The sequence below is a fragment of the Scophthalmus maximus genome, chromosome 10 (assembly GCF_022379125.1).
Source record: "Scophthalmus maximus strain ysfricsl-2021 chromosome 10, ASM2237912v1, whole genome shotgun sequence".
Lineage (NCBI taxonomy): Eukaryota > Metazoa > Chordata > Actinopteri > Pleuronectiformes > Scophthalmidae > Scophthalmus > Scophthalmus maximus.
The window spans coordinates 20,737,833-20,762,333 of record NC_061524.1 but is presented as its reverse complement, the minus strand read 5'-3'; the positions used below and the strand labels follow the sequence as shown (position 1 = coordinate 20,762,333).

At 43.7% G+C, this 24,501-nt stretch overlaps 2 protein-coding genes and 1 long non-coding RNA gene across 3 annotated transcripts; 1 reads left to right on the top strand and 2 right to left on the bottom strand.

Annotated features, from left to right (window-relative positions):
* Nucleotides 1–2,220: 2,220 nt before the first annotated feature.
* On the top strand, nt 2,221–9,402 carry LOC118284656. Its single transcript, XM_035607553.2, has 11 exons — nt 2,221–2,803; nt 3,620–3,985; nt 4,654–5,019; nt 5,690–6,043; nt 6,133–6,150; nt 6,443–6,506; nt 6,607–6,650; nt 7,662–7,812; nt 7,902–8,015; nt 8,292–8,359; nt 9,048–9,402. Exons 1-11 carry the CDS (start codon nt 2,414–2,416, stop codon nt 9,069–9,071), a joined length of 1,959 nt encoding a protein of 652 aa, XP_035463446.2. The 5' UTR covers nt 2,221–2,413; the 3' UTR covers nt 9,072–9,402.
* Nucleotides 9,403–11,660: 2,258 nt separating this feature from the next.
* sri (sorcin) lies at nt 11,661–17,560 on the bottom strand. Its single transcript, XM_035607629.1, has 8 exons — nt 17,289–17,560; nt 16,419–16,469; nt 16,236–16,305; nt 15,677–15,720; nt 14,189–14,336; nt 13,860–13,973; nt 12,982–13,040; nt 11,661–12,104 (listed from the first exon to the last, which is right to left on the bottom strand). The coding sequence occupies exons 1-8, from the start codon at nt 17,322–17,324 to the stop codon at nt 12,078–12,080; spliced, it is 549 nt and encodes a 182-aa protein (XP_035463522.1). The 5' UTR covers nt 17,325–17,560; the 3' UTR covers nt 11,661–12,077.
* A 221-nt stretch (nt 17,561–17,781) lies between these two features.
* LOC118284705 lies at nt 17,782–20,076 on the bottom strand. The gene is made up of 3 exons (XR_004784929.2): nt 19,247–20,076; nt 18,448–18,506; nt 17,782–18,109 (listed from the first exon to the last, which is right to left on the bottom strand). It is a non-coding gene; the product is annotated as an uncharacterized LOC118284705 (long non-coding RNA).
* Between the last annotated feature and the right edge of the window lie 4,425 nt (nt 20,077–24,501).

Below are 24,501 nucleotides of genomic sequence, written 5' to 3'. Positions count from 1 at the left end.
AAACCCAGGACCCAGGACCCATACTGGTTCGGATACATGTTTTATACAGTCAGTCAGATTCTGGTGGTTCCAGTTCTGTTCTTGCACTCAAACCAACACATCCCAACAGCAAAGAGTGAGCCATCCTCCCCCCAACGATAAACCCCATTAGGGTTTGCCTAATGACACGCATGGTACCAGAACGCCCCCAGGTACTTCCTGGCCCAGTTGTCAGACCAGGTGTCCTGGTCTTTGTCGAAGGTGGCAGCTTTCACAGTAACCGACTGGTTCAACTTTCATCCAGTGCGTCATTTACCCTATTGAAACATGAGAAAAAAATGTTTTAACAAATTACCACAGATAACACTTATCAGACTTAAAAACTCAAACCAAGGAGTTTGTATGCTGCATGGACAGGGCTTTAATCACATGACCTTCTCTTCCAAAGGAGTGAGGAGAGACTCCAGTTCATGAGAGTCCTGTAAGACAAGATGAAGGGTGGATTGGGATCGTGCTTCCTATTGCCCTTTTCCTAAACACTTTTCCTTGACCTCAGTGGAAAACGTCACTTCCACTAAACTACCTCATTTTGTGACTGCGGATGTTGTTGATGCGTCTGTCTTGGAGAAACTCCAAATTTCAGAAGATGGACTACAAAATACGCTGCAAATGGAAATGCTTCATAGGCAATGGTAACGTACATGATGAAATTCATACACTTCTTCTTAGGATTTAATGTTCGTGCATGGCACGTCACGTTAAATATTGCTGCTGCAATGAATTGTTGGATAGGAAGCTCCATTGTACCCTATGCTAAAGGAGACAGGAAAGGTAGCATTGAAGCACCTTTCCTAAACATTTAGAGAATCTGAACAGCTCCTATCATGGTGCTGAGGGAGTACTTCTGGGTCATTTCAGGATTTAGGACTGCACCCATAGACAACAACAACACTGGAGGAGGTGAGTCTGTGGTTCCTGCTGACATCATCGTAGATGATGTGTGGGGAACTTGAATCAAAGACGTCCTGACAGTGGTGATTATCTGCCCCTGCACTGCCCCTACTGGTCATGTGCGGATGCGTAGCGTTAATCTTTTGAGGACGTGAACAACCGATGCACCAAACGGACGCAGGATGACATCCATGTCGCGAACACGTAGTTAAAAGCTTTAGGTGTTTAGTTTCTCTGTGCAGAGACACGGCGGTATCACCGAGAGGACGGACAGAGACGGAAAACAAGCGACACACACAAACACAGCACGCCTTAGTTTTCAGTCCGTCTGTTGAGCTGCAGACTTTCCTGTCTCCTCAGGACCCTGATTAAAATGTCCATCAGTTTCATTTTCCAGAATGAAGATAAATAACTGAAAAAAATGGACAGGACGTCTGACAGCTTCATTGCTAACTGATTGATTTACAGTCTCATTATTGATATTGTCTTATTGAACACAACCAACGTGACGTCAGTTAAATACTCACCGTCCAGGTGTCGCGGGTTTTGTTCCGTCAGTCGAACTGAACATGTGAATTCCCATTGGATGTGTTTAATGAAAAGAACATTAAAGAAAGATTAATAGTTTTAAACCAAATATGGTTGCTGTGGTTTTATGTCGTTCTCATCACACTGACGCATATTCGGGTTTTTGATGAGTTTGGTTTTAATTATTTGTTTGATGCTCATAAAAAACGAGCTGAGATGTCACGATTTAACAAACTTGTCTTGTACTTATTCATTAACAATCTGGCACTCGGTCCTGTCTGGATACACATTATGGATCTTTCTGTCTATAGTTTCTCAGTTATTCATTCATTAAATGCACTAATTTCTTAAACTTTCATATTTTTTAAGAAGTAATGCGTGATTATGCGGGCTGGAACATGATCTTTTGAAAACAAAGTCAACCACCTTCTCTTGCGCTGCTGTCTTATCACGTCAACCTGTTAATAACCGATAATCAACTGATCCTCCTCTTCCCAATATAGTGGGTGTGCAATTCTGGAAATCCAAGTTTCAGAGAACTGGAGACACTTATTTTTTTTAAAAACAAACCACACAAACAACATTTCTCAATCCTATTAGTGCTGAAATACTTTCCTTCCTTTTGTGCAACAGATTCTCGCCCCTTAAGGTTCTGCAGAAAGCGCATAATCCCAACCAGATGTTGGGGCTTCTTACGCAGCTCTCGATCCCTTGCACGGAATTCCTCAGAGCAAGGCTGCTGCTCTCAGACCAGTTTGGCTCTCATTTTGTGTCGAGCATCTAGTTGATATGTGGCCCTACCAGTGGTCCTAAATCAGTGCCTTGTTTGTAGGAACTCCATTCGTGGACTCGTACTCCACCTCCAGAGAGCAGAGCAGAGTAGTCGAGACACACTGATGTCAGAACCTCTGAGGGCTTTGTTGAACAGTGCAGGGCAGCTCTACCAAAAGCCAAGATGTATTTTGTCTTTGTGGTTTTGGGATTGCTGCTGTCCCCTCAGCGAGCACAGAGCGTCAGAGATAAAAGGGCAACTTGCAAGCCGGTAACAGCCAGCTTTTGTCAGGGTGTGGGATACACCACCACCCACCAACCGACTGGAGCCTCAGGCTACAGCCTGCAGCAGATTGGTCAGATTGTGGAGACGGCCTGTTCCCCGGCAGTGGCCACGGTCATGTGTCGCGTCGTTGTGCCTGAATGCAGCTCGGAAGACGACAGCCGGTTGAAGCCATGCCGAGCTCTCTGCGAGAAGGTCAAGACAGACTGCGAGTCTGCACTCAGAGCGAAGCGGTTGTCCTGGCCGCCGAGGCTCCGGTGTGAAGCTTTGCCACAGTCTAACTGTGTACAGGTGAGATGATACCAACGCTTGTGTTCCAATGGGGTTTTGTTCTCATAGTGGCTTGCACAGACTCTTTTGTTTTGGGAAATGCCCTTATTCGTTTCTTTCCTGATATTTCGATGAGAGGATGGATACCACTCGCAATTGTTAGATATGCAGCTAATGGAACAAGGAGATGCTTAGCGCAGCATAAAGACACAAAACCGTGTGAATTGCTACCCTCGCTTTGTCCAGAAATGAGAAAAATGAACCGACCAATAATCAACACATTATAAACATGATATTTTGGTTGCTTCATTTTTGCAAAACTATAAATAAAATTATATATATATATATATATATATCGCTTTACAGACTGACCTTAGGAAATCACTGCACTGCACAAAATGAATAGTCTCATAAAACAAAACAAAAAAGAGCCAGGTGCAAGAAAGCAAAGGAGGGTATTACCTAAATAGTCAAACTATTCCTATGAACGGAAGGAGTAAACAGGGCACCACCGCCACTGTCCGCAGGGTTAAAGTTTGGGTTCACTTGTTCGTAATTTCGCAATTTCGTTGTGTTGTTGTCTGGGGCAGTACAATGAGAATTGAGAATCTTGAATTTGGGCAACCACAGGGTCACTTTGGCCAATCACGTGAGTTAACCAGAAGGCCAGTGTCACATTTGGGCATGGATAAGACGAAATCAGAAAGTTTTTCTTGCACTTTGCAAAATAATGGGGAAATGGCCGGCACGTTAACGGCTGGTGAGAACTGCAGAAGTAAGACTTTTGCTCATTCAGACGTCAGATTCTCACTCAGATTTATGTTTCTGTTCTTCCAGGGTCAAGAAACCATTGTAGCCCCAACTTCCCCTGCCACATGTCAGACAATAAATATCCCTCTCTGCTCGGGCCTACTGTACACAGAAACCGTGCTGCCCAATCTTCTAGGCCACAGAACCCAGGAAGAGGCGGGCCAGGAGGTGCATCAGTTTTATCCACTTGTGAAAGTGGACTGCTCCCCACAACTGAAGCCCTTCCTGTGCTCCGTCTACACTCCGGATTGTGTGGCAGGAAAACCTCGGCCTCCCTGCAGAACCCTCTGTGAACAGGCACGGTCCGGCTGTGAGTCACTAATGAACAAGTTTGGCTTTGTTTGGCCCGAAGCCCTCAGGTGCGAAGCATTCTCCACAGAATCATGTCTACACGTAAGTCTGCCCTCTTTGATTCTAACATGGGGATTTACTGAGGATGTACAAATCCAGCTATTACTTTCCCGATACCGAGTGACAGTACAGATTACCGAACTCCTACCAGGTTCCTTTTTTTCCCCCAAATGTAAAATTTAAGTTGTACCTCTCTGCATGAGGACCTCAGTGGAAACATTTTCATAACAACATGAAAATGCTGTGTCCCAAATCAGGGGCCGCCTCCTTCTGAGGCTACATTTGAAGACCGATTGCGTCACAGCAGCGCAACTCGGCCGTCCCGTCGCCCTTCTATTTCTGTACAACGAAGGGTCCAACGGCTGGACCCTTCCCAGCCCAACCGGTCCCAGCTCCATTGCTTGGCGACAGCAGGCCCCCGCAGCTGACGAAAGACATTGCCTCCGTATGCCTCCTAGACGACGTCTTCCGAAGGAGGCCGGCCTTGAACTGGGAGACGGCTAGTCAGTCACCCTGACTTTGTGAATGTCTCCGGTAGCTTCAATACTGAATTCGTATCTGTGCTCATGATGATCCTTGTCATATTTACTTTATAAGGACATATAAGCACGACGAGAAAAGAGGGCATGTGCACTCGTGGGTGAAGAAAACTACAGGAGCAAAACTATTGTTCAGACTTCACTGATTTATGTTTCTGTTTGTACATCCAGGGTCAAGACAGCATTGTTACTCAAACATCAGTTGCAACATGTCAGACAATCAGTGTCCCGCTCTGCAAAGACCTGCCTTACACTGAGACTGCGATGCCCAATGTTCTCGGCCACAAAACTCAGGAGGAGGTGGGCCTGGACATAAATGTATTTTATCCACTTGTGAAAGTGGAGTGCTCCGCTCACCTGAAGCCCTTCCTGTGCTCCGTCTACACTCCGGAGTGTGCGGCGGGAAACGTCCGGCGTCCCTGTAGAACGCTCTGTGAACAGGCACGGTCCGGCTGTGAGTCAGTGATGAACAAGTTTGGCCTCAAGTGGCCCGAAGTCCTCAGCTGTGAAGCATTCACCACAGAATCGTGTGAACACGTAAGTCTGACCTCTTTGTTACCATTTACAGGATTTTTAGGGATTAACAGCTAACACTTTGGTCTGAACACCTTTGGGTGATCATACGTTCATTCAAACAGATCTGTTGGCACAGGGAACAATATGTCTGGTAAACCCAGTACACTCTGTGAGGCTTTCTGTCCATTTGTCTTCAGCTAGAGATACACTTATAGCCACGTGTTTGTGTAGACAACCTTGAGTGTAATTGTTCACATACTTGCTATGTACTATGCATGTTTCCACTAGAGGGCACACCATAGAACTAAAACCAAAGATAACTGCTGTATTTGCATTGTGCAAATTAAAAAAATATGGCAACACTGGAGAAGGTTAGCTTATGGTTACTTCAAAGATCACAGCTGAAAAAGCAACCATGGTGTCATTGCAGATGGGTTTTGAGGCCCTAAGATCGACAGTGTCGTGACAGTAGTAAGTATCTGGCGGTAACTTGGAAGTTAGCATCACCCTGGTTTGGAAGTGGGACAAGTAGGTCTTCAGTTATAATAGGACATGCGTTTTGCTTCTATGCCCAACCGTCAGGCAATGACCATTTTTGCCAAAGGTGTCGCCATAGTACATAATAAATATCTACCACAGGTCAAAGGAAATTGGACTTGGAATGATTGCGTGCACTTGTTTCTTATTCCAGTATGGAGTGAGCAGCAGCGGGAGGATGTGTGAGCCGATCACCATACCGATGTGTGAAGGTTTGTCGTACAACCAGACCATCATCCCGAATCTCCTCGGACACACAAGTCAAAGAGAAGCCGTGATGAAGATGTCCTTTTTCAACTCGATCGTGCAAACTGTGTGCCCGGTGGACATACGCCTCTTTCTGTGTAGAGTGTACGCCCCCCAGTGTGTGGCCGGGGAAGTGCAGTGGCCCTGCAGGTCTTTCTGCGAGAGAGCCAGACAGGGCTGTGAGAGTCTGATGAACAGTTTCGGCGTTTCCTGGCCAGCAGAGCTGCAGTGTAACTCATTCCCAGAGGAAATGTGTATAACAGTAAGTACAGGACAATTTGTTGATGTTTTCAAAAGCCTGCCTCATTCGATTTTTGACTGATATCTTCCTTTCTTTCTCCTCTCTTACAGGAAGACAGCAGGACTGAGGTATTTTGTTTTCAGAAATGTTACGTTGCCTCTGTACCCAAAAGTATTCGCTCAAGGCATAAAATTTGATATTTTACTGTAAAAATGTTGTTGGTCAAGCATTTCGTGACATTACCATGCTTTTTTGCTCCATAGCACCACTAGTGGTCACAAATGCCACATAGTACCTTTAACTGACACTGAAGCCCCAGTCAGCAGTTTAGATGGAACCTTGTATTTCACCTCAAAGTTAAAGTTTTCAAACGATTACATCCAATAATGTGTGACACCTTCCTCTTCTTGTTTCCAACAGATGCTTAATGCAGAAGCTGTTCTTCTCAAACTGAATGCTGGTGGATTGACTGTCCGTGGCAAATGTCAGTTTATTATTATTAATTATTTTAACACTTGTGTAAATGTGAATGAGAAACATTGACGCTCACAATCACAGATATTTCATTTTTTCCCCCTTTCCAGCCCTAAGTCTCAGCACAGCCCGTCTGCTATTGACTCTCATGGATGTATCCTTTGCAAGTCACACTTCATAACTGGTTTTGAAACCTTTTCTCCTCTGGACTCCGTTTCACCTGCTAATCCCAAAAGAAAGGATAGGGGTAGGTAGGTAGGTAGGTAGGTAGGTAGGTTGGTTGGTTGGTAGGTAGGTAGGTAGGTAGGTAGGTAGGTTGGTTGGTTGGTAGGTAGGTAGGTAGGTAGGTAGGTTGGTTGGTTGGTAGGTAGGTAGGTAGGTAGGTAGGTAGGTTGGTTGGTTGGTTGGTTGGTTGGTTGATTGGTTGGTTGCTTAGTTGGTTGGTTGGTTGGTTGGTTGCTAAGGTGTTTGGTTGGTTCGTTGGTTGCTAAGTTGATTGGTTGGTTGGTTGGTTGTTTGGTTGGTTGGTTGGTTGGTTGCTAAGGTGTTTGGTTGGTTGGTTGGTTGCTAAGTTGTTTGGTTGGTAGGTTGGTTCTTTGGTTGTTTATTTCTTTGGTTGGTTGGAAGGTTGTTTGTTTGATTTTCTTGTTTGGTTGGTCGGTAGGTTATCTGTTTGATTTGTTGTTTGGTTGGTTGGTCATTTGTTTGAGGATCAGATGTGGGTTGGCGTCCACCTGGAGCAGCTTCCGGCCCACCAGGTGAGGTTGCACAGTGTTAATTAAGTTTGAGAAGTCCACAAAGACCAGTCTGATGATTGACTTGGGCTTCTCAAGATAGTTATAGGCTCTGTGCATCAGTATAGCGTCATCCACCCCGTGGCTTCCCCACTTTTGGTTTTCCCAGCCTGATCCTGGTGTAAACTGGCAGTTGAGTCTGAAATATGAGTCATTTTACCCAAAAATGTGGATATATTTTGTTTTGTTTTGTTTTTGTCCTACAAGAGGGAATTGGTTTTTTTTGTATCACGGCAGCCTGAAAACATAAAATCCCGACTAACCAGTGATGGGTCATGAATCTGTCATCTTTGGTCATTTTGAGCCACTTTGAAACTGTGTGTTGAGCTGTGGGTTTTAAATGCATTGGAACTCTTTAACAGCACGTTCAGGCAGACAAGACCAGAGACCTGGACGTGGTGGAGTTCTTCAAACTGGAGCATTACGTGGCCGTTATCAGGAGGGAGTATGTGGAGAGCTACGAGAGAACAAATCCCTCCTCCGTCACTCAAACCCAAATGAAAAGGGCTCTGGCTGTCCGTGGTAAATACCCACTAGACTAAATGTACATAAATCATCATTTACCTTAGGCTCTTGTTTGCGTTTCATCCGCCATTGTCTCCGTCATGCAGAATTCAGTTTAGACGATGAAACCTTCAGGAGTCTGTGGCTGGAGTTCGGCTCCCGAGGTGGGATCAACTACGACGAGTACGTGGCACTGGTGACGAAACTTCAGATCCTCAAAGGTAAATGTCAGCCGGGCGACGCAGTCGTCCACATTGTCGAATGTGGAGTTGTTTTTGTTTAACTCGTCCAGCTGCAGTAATTTCACAAATGTCCAAACGGAAGTGTATTTTCTGATATAGAAATTTTGAAACCTCTTTCTGTCAAATTTAAGAGTTTGAACTGCAACTGACGGATGAAAACTCCTGACGCAGGAGGACCTGCAACAACATTTGAATGTGTTGTTCATTTCGAGTATGAAGCCAGTTTCCATGTTAAGAATATGAATTCTGTCCCAGATCGTTTCAAGGCCCATCTGCTGAGTTTGCCATGTGACTGCCAAGTCGCCAGCTTCTCCTTCAAGCAGGTGAGTTCACAGTAAATCTGACAGATTTTGTACATTTTGTTTGTTGAGAAAATAGTTTAGAGTCACAGTTTTCACCCAGAAAACAATCTGAAGTGAATAAATCAGATGAGCAGTAGCTGGGAGGATAATTTAAGGCCGTCGGGTCAATCTGTTTTATAGCAAATTTAAAAAATGTACCGCATAACAAAGGTTTTCTGATCCTCAGTCATTAATTGGAAGTGTCTGTTTATTTTCATTTCTATATTTAGCTAGCAGAACATCAAGCTGAACCAGTTTGATGCTAACGAAAGAAGTTCATTGCTTTCATATCTGAATTTGAGCAAACGAAAAATTGTAAATTGAATTTGAGATCTGAAATTTTGTATCTGAATACCAAAGTAAAATAATTTCAAAGAGGTGAATTCCGAACAAATAAATTCAGATACATGTTTTTCAAAATAAAATATTTCAATATGAATTATTCAGTGGCTGTTAAAGTTCAAAGACTTATGTCTCTTATTTGCTTCCATACTTTCAGCATTCGAGGCAGTTTAATGCTTTTCAGTCGTATTGCAAAAATTGTGCTCTAATCTTTTATATTTTATTCAATAAATGTTGTATTATTCTTTTTAAAAGATAGATTATTGAAGTTTTTGTCTATTTACTTCTAGTGTGTTAATTAATAAATTATTTATTTCTCTCTTCTCAGTTCATGAATTCAGCTATAATCTGAGGAGGAAACCAGAGCTGAGCTGAAAGAACCAGAGGAAGAATGTTTTTTTTAATTTTATTTAGTCGCACAGAGCTGTAGGGATGAATATACATAAAATAAACCGTCATTGTTAACGTACAGAAATATTCAAGGGACACAAATATTATTACAGTATTCAGAGAATTAGCACTGACTGATTGGAAAAGTAACAGCCCCTCCCATGCTTTTTTTTATTATTCCATTAGTTTTATGCTCAGTTGCTCAAACATAAGAGTTATCGGTGTTATTATGATTAAATTGTACGACACATTCAGACATACTTTGTGCTTCAATAAAAGCTCATGGCCAAATACTCCTCAAAACAACTCATCTTTGAAAGAGGGGGGTCATTAAACTCAGACAAAATGAATATTTGCTCCTTAAGAAATTAGAAAAATATCAAGTGGAAACCCATCATGACGTCATCCATTGGTTTGTGAGCTGCCATTTTCAAGCCTCGAGTTTAGATGGCGACCAGCGCCATCTTGTTTTTTTGAAACCTGAAGTAACTGTATCTGGAGAGGCAGGGGGCGTGGCCTGACTGAGAGCTCGTCCACTGTGCGCCCCCCACCTCCACCCGCAACCATGCACCGATTGGAAGGCTCCAGCTGTCAATCGCTTTGCGGTCCATTTGACTTTAAATGGACCATAATGTACCAAATGAACATCATGTATAGAGGAAGACTTGAAACTATAGATTGAACCATAAACTTTTTAGGAAAATGTTTACTGACGTTATAAATCAAGTGAGAAGTGGAGTCGCCCTCTGCTGGTGATTCTAGAGAATACAGGCTTTGGACACAACCCAGAGTCTACGTCTATTTTTATATGGTATATATATATATATAAATAAATAAAAATTAGTTTCACTTTCCCCTCCCGGAACTATATAATCCTCCTCGTCCACTCCCTTGTGCCACATCGAAAGTCTCTCTGCTTGTTGGACACTCGACTCCTGAGCTTTGTCCGTCTCCAACACAAATCAGTTTGACCTCATTCAGATGCCGCAGTCATTTCCTCTAAAGGTAATATCTACAGTGCTGCAATAATTCATTATCATGTACATGCAATACAAATTTTCATCGTGTGATTCAGTAGCGGAGGGGAAAGTTAACACCAAACGTTTTCTGCTCCTCTTACTGTTGTGACAGTTTGTTAGATATCATAGTTAAAAAAACGTTTACATTGTTTTAAACTCTCTCTTAGATTTGAAAAAAGTTAACTCAATGTATGAAAGCAAGACGGAAACATGACGATTACATTTTTTATTTGTTCCTGTCCGCACCACATTGGTCCTGGTCTCGAATAAATCAGAATCAGAATCAGAATCCGTTTTATTGCCAGGTAAGTAACAGGTTACATACAAGGATTTTTTTAGGTGTTATTAAGGTGCATTTAGCAGTCAATATATATACACAGAATTAGAAAAAGAATATAGAATAAAATAAAATAAAATAGAATAAAATAGGATAAAATGAAAGAAAAATTCACATTATTTACAATAAATAAACAAAAGCCACTGTGTATAGAGTCTGTGAAGTAAGTTAATGATGTGTTGGGGGTGTTCTGTGACTGAGCTCTTCATTGAAGGGAGGATCAGCAGCTGGAGTAATGGCCACTGTTTTTATATATATATATATATAATGTATGTGCATATGTAAATATATTTGTATATATATAATGTATGTGTGTGTTTGTGTGTGTGTGTATATATATATATATATATATATATATATATATATGTGAGCATGTATATATATAATGTGTGTGTGTGTGTGTGTGTGTGTATATATAAATAATGTATGTGTCACGCTTTCACGAAATGGCAGGAAAGAACCCAATAGCACGACACACAAGAAGATGCAGAGCAGTTCAGCTGCAACAACAGGGTTTAATGGACAGGCAGAGGTCAAACCAGGTCGTCAATCGGCGAAGCAAACAAATCCAGTAGGGGCAGGCAAAAAGGAAAGTCCAAAGAGGCAGGTCAAAACAGGTACAGGCCGAATCAGGATCAGAATCAGAACTGAGGGAATAGATCGGTTTATACACACTGAAGGGCTGAAGAGGAGCAGGTGGGTCTGGGGGTGGGGCCGGCCAGGTGAATGGAATCGGCAGAAGGGAAATGACATGAGAGTAGGTGACAAAAACAGGAAACAGACAATGAAAAAACTAAAATCTGGCTGAAGTTGTGACAGTATGTGCATATATACTGTATATATATATATATATATATATATAATGTATGTGTGTATATATATAAAAATTATGTATGTGCATATGTACAGTATATATATATATATATATATATATATATAGTGTGTGTGCATGTTGGAAAACAAGACAAAAAAAACACAAAAAAATGTGTGTGTGTGCTTATGTGTCTGTATATATGTGCGTATGTATGAATATAATGTATGTGCGTAAATGTGTATGTATTTATACAGTATAATGTATGTGCATATATGTGTATGTATGTATATATAAAATGCATGTGCATATTGGAAAACAAGACAAAATAAATGAATGAAACTATAACGCATGCATTATCAAACATGAATCAGAGAAGCGACATGTTTGCTCGTATTTTTATTCACTTCATATATGTTCACATGTTCGTATGGTTATTCACTTCATACACGTTCACGTCCTGACCAGCACTTTGGCCCGACGTGGTTCCTCTTGAGTTTAATGCCTATAAATGTAACAGTGCGTGATTATAAAACCCATAGGTGCACGGGCCCTCTAGTGGTAGTTGTTGGTGGTGCAGGTGCACAAGCCCTCTAGTGGTTGTAGTTGTTGGTGCAGCCTCAGGTCACTATATTCCTGTTAGTTCATTACAACACACATGACCTCTTTAATGTTCATATTAAAATGGAATGTGGCGGTGACATGTTCATGTTGTTTATACAAGAGAATATTAGAAAAATTAAAAGAAGAGGGATGGAGTGTGAAAACTGGTGTGCCCCCCTCGGTTTGGTCTCTTCCTCCTCAGACGCTCATGGTGACCTGGATGAACTGGACACACACACACACACACACACACACACACACACACACACACACACACACACACACACACACACACACACACACACACACACACACACACACACACACACACACACACACACACACACACACACACACACACACACACACACACACACACACACACACACACACAGTTATTGTAAGTACTATGTATTGTACATCTTTTTATTTGTATTTATACTCAATATGAGAGAGAAAACAACGTTTAAATTCCTTTTTTTTGGAAACTTGTTGGGGGAAATCGTGGAGCGTAAACAACAGCAGAAAATCTTCGGAAACATTCTGTGTCGAGCAGCAGGAGGTGGGACACACCCCCCCACCGGAGATTTTCAAACTGTATTCTGACATCTCTGGGAAATTTTACTAGGGGGACAATTAGGAAAAGTTACGGACAGAAATGTTTGCACCTCCGGAGAGGTTCAGGAGAAATGTCCCGACTTCAGTGCCCCCCAGCCCCCGTCAGGATCAGTAATAGACCAACACTATGGGCCTGCCGATCTACCGGTTCACTGTCACCATTTTTAACACAATACAGTTTGTTGGCTAAGTTGTCCTGCGGCCCCACAGGGAAAACACTCCCCGCAATTAATCCTTGCCGTAACTGTAGCAGATGATCTGTGCAACACCCATTAATTACCGTCTGTGAAGACATAAATCCGTCACTGATGCGTGCCTGCTCGACTAACCCATCATTAATCACTCTGTTGGCTTGTTGCCGTGGCCTCAGTGAGTGCGGCTGAACCTGCGTTCATATTTTACTGTAGCTACAGACACCAGAAGAGAAGAGACGGTTGTCCGGCACAAGCGTCGGTCGGATTTCCCCGAAACTCGGAAAACTTACGTCGTCGTACTGAAACGCGGCGTTGCCGGTCCTGCTGGTGTCTCTCCTTTGGAACTGATCTGGAAAACAAAGTGGACACACACACACACACACACACACACACACACACACACACACACACACACACACACACACACACACACACACACACACACACACACACACACACACACACACACACACACACACACACACACACACACACTAGTTGATTAACTTATTTTACGTTAAGTTAAGTTCGGACCAAACAAGGCGTGAAAGTGCTTCCTCAGTCTGGACGGATGTTCTCTTCTCCGATTGGTTCTCATCAGTCGCGAACCCGACGACCAGCGGTGAAGGCAAGGCGTCACTAACACTTCCTGTCAGTAGCAGTTCCACTTCGTCGCTGCTCCAAGAAAAGAAATCCTTACTCTGACTTTTCAATATCGGTGTTTTCTCATTCGTGGTATATTCTGTAACTAAGCAACCGACTGCAGAGGGAGACAATCTGCTTTCGATTTACACCACATGACCAGTGAATGGTGAAGTGTGTAATTCTTTTAATTTTCCTGGCGGCATCTGGTTGTAAAGTTGCAAACCGCAACCGACTGGGGATATTTTATGGCAGCACACCGCTGATTCCATATCCCAGTTTCCGTCAGCGTCTGAAAATTCAACGCGAACGCCATGTATTCTGGACCGTTTTGTTTCAACAACCGTATTCAACACGAAACATGGAGACTCACACGGAGGTAGGGTCCACCTCATGTAACTATGACTCATTCAGAGTTGATTATACATATATGAACACGTAGTTATGGACAATATGTTCAGTTTCTGTGAATAAGTTCTTCTAAATATTACACACTGTAGCTTTACTGAGTGCTCGGCCCACTCACCGGTCAGGGAGCGGAGTCTGATACTGCAGCTCACAAACTCGTCAAACGGGACCCGGCCGTGCGTGCTGTAGCGCCTCATGATGCAGCCCATGGCCTGAGGGCTCAGGTGGAAGCCTGCACAGAAAAAAACAACCTTTTCAAAATTTTGATTTAACCCAGTAGTACATTTAAATGAAATCTCTCATCGTCTGTGCAACATTAGACGGATTAAGGGGAACTTACCGACCGTCCCGAGTCGGAAATTGAAACGGCAACGCCCCCCATTCCGACTCGGGGCGGTCGGAAAAAAACAAACCCCACCCGAGTTCCCCGCGTTAATACTCCCGTACCCATGGTGACAGTGGCCTGCTGCAGCTCGTGGCCCTCCATCATTCCACTGCGGTCCCGGTCGAAGGAGGCGAAAACATTCTTCCATCCGTTCAGGACCTGCGACAGCTCCTTGAACTCGGCGAAGCCCATGGTGCCGGAAAAGTCCCTCTGAGGCGGCGGCGTCAGTCAAGGATCCCACACAGACCGACACAGTTAATGTGCACTGTGAAATACCCGGGGAGGATTCGATTTTGACACATTTTCAGTGTGAAATGAGTGAAAAACCCGCCTTGAATTACAAGCTTTGGCAAAAGTATGTGGACACATTTCTTGCACTTTAGATGAAGGGCTTGTTTTTCTCAGTTTGGGCCGTTCAGTTGCTACAGAAGGAGAAATTATTACAGTGTACGCAGACATTTAAAGGCGACAATGTGCCGCCAACTCGCAACAGTTTTTCCTGTTTCAACATGACAACGTCCCCGGGCGCAATGACAGTTTGTTGTGGAAGAACTGGGGCCTGTGACTCCGCCCATCCTTTTGAACGTCTCCGAAATGAAATTTCCCCATTCATTAATTTTCTCCATTGACGTTTCATAAAATCCTTTATTCTGTAAAAGTTTTAAGCCCGGAACCAGAAAAGTCAAAAGGAACAAGACCGTGAACATGATTATTTTAAGAGCGAAAGGAACTACTCGTCCCATAATCCTTTGAGAATGACTTTAATTTAACCTTCATCATCATCATCATCACTGTAGCGTTTATATAGTGGATCAGGGTCTTGTGATGTGTTGCAGTTTGTGTTTTGTGAGCGTATAAAGTGTATAACGACCGTAGAGTTAGGTGGTACCAGTAATTCACGTTGCGTTGAGTTACATCTAGGAACTCGGAGCTCGGAAGTCGGGGTTGGTGGTTCTTCCGAGTCGAGGACGCGTTCGAGTGTCAACCTCTGACCCGCAGGTCTGTAGTTTCCAGTTCTGAGGTTTAATGGAACGACAACCTCGACGCCCGAGCTCCGAGTACAATGGAACGCAGCATCACTCACCGCTGACATGAAGTTTGCGGGTGCAGTGTCGTTTCCACCAATCAGAGACGTCGATGAAACAAGGTTAATTTCATACGGAGTCGTGGCTTCTAAAGGTTCATGTTCCATCGCTTCACGACCTCAGAGCTGGTGGTGAGCCAACAACGGATTATGAATATGGGATTTTCAATCCCGGAACCTCACTGTTGCGCTCTATGCCCGCCTCTCTATGCCAATATTACTATCTACAGTGAAATAAACTGTAAACAAAGAAGGACGACATGACGGCTCCTCTAAAGTGAAGTCAAATCATCACGATCGCCCCCTGGTGTCTGGCTGCAGTATAGGTCATAAGCCCCGCCCCTCTCCATGCTGGCAGATGGGACATGCAGATGTTTCTGTCACGTGAGGTTGTTCTTATCACACTGATGTTTGTTCACGTGTTGATGTCACGATTGACAGCTGACTGCTGATGGGCGAAGGATACATCCAGCATGTTGATCATCAGTCGGCAGGTCTCCAGGCTGAAGGCTGGAAGAGGAGAACACACAATGTAAAGCACTGACCGCTAGGTTTTTATTTGTTTGGTGTCTTTAGCTGCTTAGTGGGGGCGTAACGGAACATATATTTGTACCAAAATCTTTCGGTGTGGGCCTCTCGGTTTGCTACACGCGTGCCGAATGAACGCAGCCAACTGCACACGCAGACCTCGATTTGAAACTCCACATTTCTCCCCCCAGGAGCAACTGTGGCAAAAAGTCAGCTGCGTGGTTTCCCAGTCAACTACAATGACGGTGGACAAAGACAAAATGTCGGCAGTGTTCCACTGATGTACGTCGAAATCGCTCGTCCGTTTGAAACGGCACCGTCCTGAGGGGGAAGCTGAGGGCTGCTTCAGTGAAGTTTAAGCACAGTTCATCTTCAAAATGCTGCAACTTTGTGGATATTTATCTTCTTTCCATTTTATTTGACAGAATATTTATTTTGATTAACTTTAGTAAGCGTTCTTTTTACGCTTGTGTGTATGTTTTAAATGTGTTTCTTACGCTGATATGAGCCAGAGATGCCCGACTGCGTGAGGCAGCGCTGCAGCTCGTCTGCCGAGATCTGTCCATCCTGTCAGAGTCCGGAGGGGAAACACAAGAGTCAGAGAACAGTCGGCTGCTCCACAAAGTTCGGAGACGCATCAGTACACAGATGTTGACCGGTACTGAAGAGGAACGACTCACCTGTCCTGCCACGGCTGAAAAATATCCATAGAGAGGATCCTGCTGTGGAGACTGACAGAGGAGGAAAAACATATTCATAATATGAATATGATTCTGCAATTTTTTCTCTACTTGCGTAGATCACCAGCTACTTATTTTTCTAAATCACTCAAATAATAACAGCCCTTCAATCAAAATGTCACAAATGTCAAAGCGAAAAAAGTTTTTTTTTTAACCATTAATGTACATAGAAAAGAAAATCCTTTCTTCTATTTTTTATTGTTATATTTTGTAATATATTTCTGCCTCTTGGACTCTTGCTGCTGCTGCAACAAGTGAATTTCCCCGGTGTTGGATTAATAAAGTCTTAACCTTATTTTAAGGTATGAAGAGTAAAAGTAATCATCATTATTTTATGTGACACTATTAGATTGTAAACACTGAAGCAGGAGGTGGAGCTGATATTTCAGTCTAGTGGTTCCAACCACCAAGATGAGTAAAAAAAAAAAAAATTCTCCTTCTCCATTTAAAAAAACCAAACATTTTTTAGGAAATATTGGATGAATCTAGCCTCTCAGACAAAGTGTCCGAATACACAAAACACGAACGTTGTGTAAAAATCTGTATCTAACATTTCGTTGTATTTACAGGTAGAGTCTTAATCATAGTGAAATCAAAATGACGTATTAATCAGCGGGAAATGAATATACTCATTACTTACGTAATATTTATATATAATAAAGCAGATTTTCAACCCTGTGACTGTTTTACGGAACCTTTCCGACTTCCGCACTTTAGGGACGGGACGCCCTGTCCCGGGACGGTGGTGGCCGGCGGACGGACGTTTTCACTTTCTTACCGATAGGTATTTATGTTTTGACGATTACTTACCGAGCCCGGGACTCCTCCGTATCCTGAATATGCCATTTTTTGTCGATCCAATTGCGCAAAAAGAAAAACAAATGACGACAGCGACTCCGCCGGGTTCAACTCCAGAGGGCGTGTCCGTGCGCCGATCTACACAAACCACCCCGGAAACGACGGGAGCGGAGGCTATAAAGTGCTGCACCCGAGCCGGAAGCAGCGAGGACGACGGCGGTGAGTGGAGCGAATGGAGTGAGAACTGAAAACCGTCCAGGAAAAAGGAGGAAACGGTTCCGGACAGTAAAAAATCTTCAGGATGTTCGTTTAGTTTATGTTTTTATTCATTAAAATTTTCTCCAGAAGACTTGGTGCTGATTGGGTGAGGTTAAGACATGAAGGCATATGATTGGTCAGGCTTAGGAAGGAATGTCAGGGTGAGCCAATCAGAGGTAGTTTTTTGTTTTTTTTCACAAACTTTATTTACATTTGTAGATTCATTACAAACACATGTGGCACAATGTAGTATATTGATACAACATAATAAATACAGCAGGAAGGGGAGGAAAAAAATAAATAAGATTACTGAGAAGAAAAATTAGAGATAGAATCAGAGAAGCGACATGTTTGTGTGAGGTTTATTCACTTCATACACGTTCACATGTTTGTATGTGTATTACAATATACGTGACTTGTTTGAATATTAAAATGGAACGTGGCCGTGACAATTTAATGCTGTTTATACAAGAGAAATTAGAAAATTCAAAAGACAAGGAGTGGAGTGTAAAAACTCGTATGCCCCCCTCGGTTTGGTCTTTTCTTCCTCAATTGCTCATGGTGACCTGGATGTACTGGAGAGACAGAAACACACACACACACACACACACACACACACACACACTTATTGTACTAATCACAATCAGCTTTTTATTTTCATTTATACTCTCTAGGACTAGTCTCTAGAAAGAGAGAGAAAACAAAGTTTTTTTTTGGGAAACTTGGGGACAGCGAAACAGGAAAAGAAAAACGGTGGATAAATGGTGAACGTAAAGCTGAATGCCAGCAGAGCAGAGACAAGCGAACACAGCGTTTTCTTTCACGGGTCTACATTTACTGTAGCTACAGACACCGAAAGAGCCGGCTGTCCAGTATGGAAGTCGGTCGGAATTCCTGAAACTCCGAAACTTACATCATCGTACTGAAACGAGGCGTTGCCGTTCCTGGCGCCATCTCTCTTTTGGAAGTGATCTGGAAAACCCAAACAAACACATACTACTTGATAATCTTATTTTAGCAGTTTCTATCACACGCTCATTCGGACCCAGACCGACCATTTCAGTGAAAGAGGGAACTTTCACACCTGCAATTTTGTTTCTGAACAAACTGAAAAGTCCGAAGTTCCAGACCAGACAAGGTGTGAAAGCGCTCCCTCAGTTCTGACGGACAGAAATGGAGACGTTTGACGTTCTCTTCTCTGATTGATCCTCATCAGTAACAACTCGACGACCAGCAGTGAAGGCAAAGCGTCGCTAACGCTTCCTGTCAGTGAAGCATCACCTTGTCACCAGAAATCCCTGCCCTGACTTTTCAGCATAGTTCTTCATTTATAGTATTTCCGTAACTAAGCAACCGACTGCAGAGGAGACAATCTGCTTCATGTTTACACCACAATGCCCAGTGAGTGGTCACGTGATGTGAGTTTTCAGGTGTGTTAGTGTGGACGCCGATTATTTTGAATGCAGAGCTGAAACGGTCGTCTGGACGAAGGTCGATCGAGTTTTTTAAAATGAGCACACATTCATGTGGATGAAGCCTTAAATTCAGAGGATCATCCAGAATTAGGAGAAAAGCTTTCGTGTCAGAAACGTCGAGCGAGTGGACGAGCTGACGAGCTGAATCAGCTGATTTGTTCACTAAATAACAATGACTCCTCACCGAGCTGCCAGTCGGCGGAATTCCTGTGACAAGTATTTCCTCGGCCCACTCACCGGTCAGGCAGCGGATTCTGATACTGCAGCTCACAAAGTTGTCAAAGGAGATCTGGCCATTCAGGCTATAGCGCCTCATGATGCATTTCATGGCCCGAGGGCTCAGCTGGAAGCCTGCACAGAAACACACACACACACACACACACACGCAGACCATCATGTTCATACAACTACAGGGCGGAGGTCGAGAAGTTTTAGGATCCTTTCGATTCTGCATATTTTCCTGTAAAAAGTGAAGATATGGAGGGAGCTGCCGTGGACGTTGGTTGGCATTTACAGTAGGGATGTCCCAATCCGATATTCCATATCGGTATCAGGGCAATAATGACCAAAATGACTGGATCGGATATTGATCCCATACTTTGTAGGTTACATACCAAATAAATGCCTATTTACATATCTGCTAAGCTTTGAACGACATTCCGGCATCATATTTTTATGTTAACTTATTATTATTTAATTAACAGTCTACAGTAAAATTCGTTTTTTGCATGTTTGAAAGGTGCAGACCAAAAAACACTGCCAAAAGTTCTGTGAGACATAAAACCGTAGTATTCCATAACTCAGTCATGTTGCTGGCTGCGTATGTCTTCCTTTAGGGGAGTTGATTAGTTGTCTTACAGTTGAGTATGAGATTTTAGATTAGGGATCGACCGATACAGATTTTTTAGGGCCGATGCCGATACAGATTTTTTTTTCATCAGCCTTAGCCGATGACCGATACGGACTGCCGATTTCCTTGATGATATTTGGAGCCCATACTACTTTTTCTCCCTCAATTTAATAGTTAAATAGAATTAAATTCAGCGGTTGTCTCGTCTGATCTGAGGTCTTAGTCAAAGTGGGGTTATGGCCAAGGCCGTGGCTCGCCTCCCTGGGGTCGAGGGAGACGAGGCTCACGTCGCTCTGGAGCATCTCGGGAGCTCCCACCGCACCGGGACTCGTCCGCCCGCTCTCCGGAGGAGAAGGGGGAGTTGGTACCCGGCGGGCGTGCTGCGTGGCAGCCTAGGGCAGAGGCACCGCGACGGCGCTGGGTAAGTGGTTCCGGAGAGAGCCGGGGCGGGCAATCGGCTATATTGGCTGAACACTATTTTAGATGGCTAGTTTAAGCAAAGGGCATCCTGAACAATGCATTATTAATATTTAATTTTATGAGTGGGAAAAAGACTATCAGATTAGTATCGGATCGGTATCGCCAGATACTTATGGTTGCAGGATCGGATCGGACACAAAAAAGTCGTATTGTTCCATCCCTAGTTTACAGCAGCCAATAGCGCTGGACGTGCATCACGCCACTCGAGTCCACAGTGATAAATTCCTCAACGTGGGAATTCCTGATGACAGCCCGCTCCGTGTTGTCGAGGATTCAACCAATGAACCGGACGGTGATGAAACGGAGGAACTGCTACTGACAAGGATCGTCGCCGATTTGGACGTATAAACTGTTCGTCTTTTTAAACAGGAAGGAAATGTTTACATCTGAACGCAGCATTTCCTTCCTGTTAAAAAGGCAAACACTGCGTCCGTCCAATCAGCAATGATCCTTGTCGATAGCAGTTCCTCCGTTTCATCACCATCTGGTTCATCGGTTGAATCCTCAACAACACGGAGCGGGCTGTCTTCAGGAATTCCGCCTTTTCCGTTAGAACTTGATGTCACCGTGTTTTCAATCATATTTTTACTCTCACTCTGCCATCTTCTTAGGTATGTTTACAGTGAAGATTGTGATAAGAGGTTATGAGGGGCACACTGGTTGGACTGGACCAGACGTCAATCACTCCTCTGTCATTGATCACCTCTGGCACATCTGCACTTAAACGAGAACCTTGTTAGATCCTGAACATACGGTTCATGTTTCAGCTGTTTTGACACTGACAAATGTTTTGTCTCAGATTTATGTTAGTTCTGGTCTAACAGGCAATTGTTCTGCACATGCAGGTTCGAACATTTTACACTAAAATCAAACATTCTTTCTAACCTATCAAAACGACAGCACTTCAATAAAAAAGGCACTAACATCTACCGCTGTTCTTTCACTTGTTGAAAAGAACAAGGGGTGAACTCCGGAGCAGAAGTTGCTGCTAATGCGCCTATGAAGAAAAAGAGTGTACAACCAATCACGTTGCGATCTCTTAGCTGGTTGTGGCCCAAAAACACGACCTCGACCAGAGCTCCAGTTGCTCGTTCATCAGCGGCAGCCATCTTGTTTACAAAAGTCGCTGCTGGAGGGAAATCACTTCCCATTGGAGGAGATCCAGACCGTGAGTCTGGCAGAGCAAAATGAAATGAGCTCCCAGAAGTCGTCTAGGTCCAATGCTAGTAAAATTCAATAAGAGATTGTGAATTTCTTTTCTATGGTTGAGAAATCAGTGGTCTGTGTTCTGTGCAGCTTAGCGAGTTACACCGTTGACTTATGGTTTGATTCGTTGGTAAGGGCATGGCTAAAATCCAGTGTGGGGCCCTTAGGCAAAGCCCTTAATGCTACCGGCCTACCACTGATATGAGTCAAAAATCGACAAACAAGGTAAGAATCGTCAACGTAAATCAAGATCAAAGTCCGGACAACTGAAATATAAAACCAAAAATGAGTCCACAAAGTCATATTAAAGTCCTTTATGGGGTAGATCTTGAGCACACCACATTTATAAATCAAAAAACAATGGTCGGGGATGGTTTCATTCTTGCAAAACAGGCAACACATAGATAGCTGAGGCTGTAGCTGCCCAATCAGCCTGTCCTCTGACACACATACACACACACACACACACACACACACTCCTGCTTTTGTCCTGACCAGAGAAAACCCATCTGTCGCCCTGTCTCTTGTGTCAGATGCAGAGCTGAAAGGAAGAGGAAGGGAGGGAGACACTCTCATGTTCCACCACCCGACCACGCACACACACACACACACACCACTCGTGGAAGACACCAGGGATCGAGCTCAGGGCCGGGATGCACAGGCTGAATCCCGATTGTTGGGTTTGGACGCCCAGACCTCCCCCGGGGCCTCAGCCTTCGGGGAGCTTCTCTACGGGCACGCTGTGCCACGGGGAGGAAGAGGAGGAGGAGGAAGAGGAAGAGGCAGGAGAGCATCCTGCTGTTTGCTGCTACGCTGCAGGTGGGTTGAGTTTCATTAAAAATAAATAATATCATTTAGTAACTGTTTCTGTAGCCTTGTCAATATATCATCCTTCTCTAACTGTTCATCAGATCAGATCCTTGACTCAAGATGCCTGCACAAGCAAATGCATAACTTCCAGAAATTTGCATGTTAGAATATAATGATCTTCAAAGTACATTGAACCCGCAGGCTCTCACAGAAGAGATCTTTATCTGGAGGACATGAGTTGATTAAAAAGACAAACAACACATCAGAACATATGCATGTTTTTGTTTTTCACTCCCCGCCGTGTGGTGCCTGTGTGCCAAGTACATGCACATGACTGGTGACCGCAATCCCTATCCAAACCCAGCAGGTGCAATCAGCAGGTACAGGAAACAGATGGATCCGACATATGATTCAGCCATGACGTCCAACTCTGAGCCGACCCCCCCTGCGTTAACCAGCCATGTAGCCGTGAGTGGTTGACGGTGTGTTGATCGTGCTTTGAAAAACATAAAAATCTGAATAAAATGAAATGGATAACTGGCACATCCAATGACCGATTTGTTCATCTGCCAGACGTGTAATTACCTGTAGACACAAAAGTAGTTCCTGTTATTCAAGTGGTGTTCAAACTTGTTTACGGCTGTGTCAGAAAGCTACACCCGGTTTTACAGCAGATCCTGATAAAGCGTTGCTAAGACTGAAATTATGCCACAAGTGAATGTCAATGAAGACCTTAACAAGAGCAGTTTCCTCAGTGCTGTACTGTGGCCAAGATTCTGCTGGAAGACATCAGATCAGCTGTTTGATGTCAGGAAGATGTTAAGTTAAAAATAAAAAAAACTCTGCTTCTCACCTCAATCTGCAGGTGACGGTGGTCCATCTCTGAACTCCCCTGTCTACTCAGGGATCCCCAGCGGCTCTGGCCTGGCTGGTCGAGGTCCTGGAGCTCCTTCCTCAGAGCAGCCAATAGCAATGATCGATTGGGATCAGGGAGACTTTCCCCGGCATGTAATTGGCGGTCACTGCTGGGAGGGTCCGGGGATTGAAACCCAAAGATGTGTATGTAATTGTGGGCAGAGAGAACCAGAAGGTTCGGTTCCCTGCTGGCCTGGATCTCCACACTTTTACCACGGATGTGAGTGGTGCTCTGATGTTTCTTGTATTTTATCTTAGTATTTTGTGAAGGTTTAAACGGGCACAAAATCCACTCACCACCAAGTAACGGTAACGTGAGAACTTTCTTGTGTTTGCTTCATGCAGTGAGGAGGAACCTGGTAGTGGGAGTGCAGGTGGTGGAGGAGGTCGCTGTTGAAGACACTCTAGAAATTATGTAAGCACAGCACAAATTATTATGCCAATTATAATCATCCTACCTCTAATGCCATGTGTTCTCACCTCTTCTAAGCAGGTGTATTTTCTAAACTTCTTTCAATTGTAGAGCTCGTTACCTTAGTGTCTGACACACAGAAACAGTATGATACACAATCCTACAGGCATGTGTTTGTTGTCTTTTCTCTTCTCAGAACCGAGGACTTATATACAGATGATCAGCTGGATCCTGAGCTGCTGTGAGGCAACAGTCCCTGTGTGACTTTCAGTGTTCCCGGTTGACAAAGATATTATCACTCTGGCGCAATGCGGTATCAGGCATATTGTTACCGGTGACGTTTGTCCGTCTGTAAGTCTTTCACAGCGACAACTCATACATTCTTAATCCAATTTGGATTGATTTTAGCAATTTGGTTAGGGGTCAAGTTCAATGCATGGGAACAAAGTTTTACATTGAAACATACATGGAATACATTGAAAGGACATATACATGCATTTACAATTGAAATAGTCTTCAAATTAGTTGCAGATTAATTAAGACTTGATGTTACAATCCCTGAAGTCAGCACTTTACTTACCAGAGCGTGGTTGTTTTTGCAATGACCACCAGACGGAGCTAATTAAGATTCAACCTTTGGGTAAAGGTGATTGGGCGGGGAATTAGGTCCAGCTCTGTGACGATTCATTGTCTAGGACTTGGTGTCACAGTCTCTGAAGAGTCAGCGGCTCCACCTGTCATCGGGTGTTTCTTTTATCACAAGATACAACACTGTATCAATAAATATTGACACATTGTCTTCAATGATATTGCAAAACT